Genomic DNA, 2,932 nt, shown 5'->3' on the forward strand with positions numbered 1-2,932 from the left:
CAATATAAAAAATGTGATCGATACGGATTTCCTTCTCACTTCAGCAGCCTCTTCCTCTCAAGCAAGCCAAATTCTTCTTCTTCTTCCAGTCAAGCCGCCTATAGCTTCTTCTTGCTCTTTCTGTTACTACTTCTGCTTATTTTATATTGGGCTGATCGATCAGATATGGGCTGTCTTGTGGGGCTCATGTGTTACTTTTTTGATATGAAAATCATCAGTCTTCTGGAGGAGAAGAGGATTCACCCGGATTTCTCTGACCCCGAGGTTAATGAAGTTGATATCTACGAGTTCGACCCTTCTGACTTGCGTGGTAAGTGGGAGTTTCTTCAAGCTCTCAACTTTATCTTCAATTGTTTCTGATGACTGATGGGAAATTTAAATATGATACAGGGCTCTCTGAAAGTGACTCCGATGAACAAGGATGGTACTTTTTCTGTCAGCCTTATTATAAGTATGCGAAGAGTAAACGTGCCAACCGACGAACCCCTGGAGGTTATTGGAAAATAACTGGGAGAGGTTGTGCTGTCAAGAATAAAAGAGGGCAAGTCATCGGCAGCAAAAAGAACTTGGTTTTTTACAGACTCGGTGGTTCTTCCAAGGAAGTCAAGACTGACTGGGTTATGCATGAATTCTATGTTAAGGATGAGAAAGACCCGCGTTACCAGGTGTATTAGCTTGTTCTTTCTTTACGTATTCCTTCATTTGTTGAGTATAAATGTTCTGTATAACTGAAATTACTGAAAGGCTGCATTAATCATACTTGCTGCAATCCTAGCGATTTCCTGTGAAATTATATAGAAATTTTGATCTTTGCTCTGAACTTCAACTACAATTCTTCGTGCAATTCCATTGCTGAAGTGACTTTTCTTTGTTTTCTCCTGGAATCATGGCAAGAAGTATCAGAAAATTTTTTATGGCATGGATATCATAGCTTTTAGACAGCATACACAATGAATTTTATGTAAGTTTTAACCTTTGAGTTTTTTTGTTTCTGTAGAAGGATTTTGTTCTCTGTTTCATAGAAAAAAAATCAAACAAGTCTGGCGTTTCAACTCCTGATGATGGCCAACCAAGTGACTGTTTGTCTTCTGATTGTATAAGCCAAGTTACAGAATGTCCTCATATAGAGGTGAGATCCAGCATGTCTTATGTCCATATCAGTGTTATACATACTGCAGGAGAAACATGCCAAGAATTAATCCTTCTTTATCTATGGTTCTTGATCCAGGTTGAGTCGCAGCAGCCATCATCAAGTCACCGTTTGAGTTATAATTCTGGAGAGAATATTACAGAAATTTCTTTTTCAGGAGTGAGAAAAGCTTGCCTTGCTTATGGATAATTCCCAGTTCACAAAACTAATACTTGTTTTTGTTTCTTTATGATTCTTGTTTCAGGTGGAACCTCAACCACTGCAAACTGCCAATTTGGTGAGGGATCCAGGAAGTTTGTTTCGAGAAAGTACTAACTCATTGGTGAGGAAAAATATGGCAGTTTTCAGTCTCAGTTTATATAGATGGATATACAAGGAAAAACATATATGTTCACATTATTTTTGCTTATTTTTTTTTTATTCTTATTACAGGTAGAATCCCGACCGCTATTGGATAACAATTTTGTTCCTGACCAGATGAATCTTTTTGCAGAAATTACTTACCCAATGGTAGGGAAAACTTTATACTTATAGATATGAGACATGAAAAACATACGGGTAATATTACATATATGAACAAATTGTATAAACTTATTTATACAACCAAATGTGATAACAATTGATTGGATGAGTTTTAAGTAAGAGAAAAAGTAAACAATCATATTACTTAATTACAAACTTTCACTTCAAGTTATATGAATAAGTTTATCTAATTCGTTTGTACAAAGTAGTTTTATTCCAAAACATATTCACAGCTCTAATGTTTGTCCATCTATGATTCTTACAGCAGGTAGACCCTCAACTACTAGCTGAACTTTATTCAACCAATAGCTCTTGTTGGTTAAATCAAAGCCCTCTCCCTGCACCACAGTTGCCAACTAATCCAGACCAATACCAGGGATTCAATTCCTCCACATACTCAACTGGGTTTTGGGAAGACTGTAATATGCAGGATTTTCAGTTTCATGCTGATTTTGGAGATGCAATTTCACTATTGGACTTGGAGAATTGACATCCAAGTGAAATAACTGGACATTTTTCCTTTTTGCGGAGACATTGAAACCATCAGCAAGACACTAGTGGACTTTATACCACATTGAAATTCCATAGGGGAATATTATTACTCTAAAATTCTATCATCATTTTAGGATTGAGATACTTGTCATCAATCCAATGGTCTATTTTTATTATAAATGTATGTTTTGAGTTTTAAAAGAGGAAGAGAAGAAAAATATTAGGGTTTTGGTTTAAGGGCAGCCATTCTTAGCTGATTTAGAGAGGTCTCCAACGCCTCGAAAGGTTGGAAAATGAGAGGTCCCGAACTCGAATTGTTTGGTTTATCTTTGTAATGTTTTAGTTAATGTAATAGTTTTACTTTACTATGTTTTTTGTGTTTTAATTGAATAAGAGCTGGGTTCCTAACAAATAGTATCAGAGCATTCGATCTAGCGGAGAAAATAGATGATGGCCGGAAAAGTAAAGAGCTGCCTGAAAATATTTACGGAGGAGGCTGACTTGAAGAAGAATGAGAGAAATGAGTCGGTGGTTACATGCTGGAAAAGTGTCAAAAAAAAAAAAAAGAGAAGAAGAAGAAAATGAAGACAGAGAAAGAAGGAGGATGAAAAGGGAACGTCGACAAGGGTATGAAAAAAAAAATTACATAGGCAAACGCAGAGAAAGCAAAAGGAAGAAGAAAGAAGGACGAAGAAGAAGAAAAAGACAAGGAGAAAGAAAGAGAAAGGAGAGAGAAAAAAATAAAAAAATAGAAAAAAGGTGAGGGCC

General features: G+C 36.2%; 1 protein-coding gene across 1 annotated transcript; it reads left to right on the top strand.

Annotated features, from left to right (window-relative positions):
* LOC123204148 (NAC domain-containing protein 71-like) lies at nt 1–2,715 on the top strand. Its single transcript, XM_044620725.1, has 7 exons — nt 1–310; nt 391–665; nt 998–1,129; nt 1,229–1,309; nt 1,395–1,472; nt 1,583–1,660; nt 1,938–2,715. The coding sequence occupies exons 1-7, from the start codon at nt 166–168 to the stop codon at nt 2,160–2,162; spliced, it is 1,014 nt and encodes a 337-aa protein (XP_044476660.1). The 5' UTR covers nt 1–165; the 3' UTR covers nt 2,163–2,715.
* The last annotated feature ends 217 nt before the right edge of the window (nt 2,716–2,932 follow it).

This window comes from Mangifera indica, chromosome 20, assembly GCF_011075055.1.
Source record: "Mangifera indica cultivar Alphonso chromosome 20, CATAS_Mindica_2.1, whole genome shotgun sequence".
NCBI classification, from domain to species: domain Eukaryota; kingdom Viridiplantae; phylum Streptophyta; class Magnoliopsida; order Sapindales; family Anacardiaceae; genus Mangifera; species Mangifera indica.

Coding starts and splice junctions, on each gene's coding strand:
- LOC123204148 (XM_044620725.1), top strand. CDS start 166: ATGGGCTGTCTTGTGGGGCTCATGTGTTACTTTTTTGATATGAAAATC. Junction 311..390: donor CGACCCTTCTGACTTGCGTG/GTAAGTGGGAGT, acceptor AATATGATACAG/GGCTCTCTGAAAGTGACTCC. Junction 666..997: donor AGAAAGACCCGCGTTACCAG/GTGTATTAGCTT, acceptor TTGTTTCTGTAG/AAGGATTTTGTTCTCTGTTT.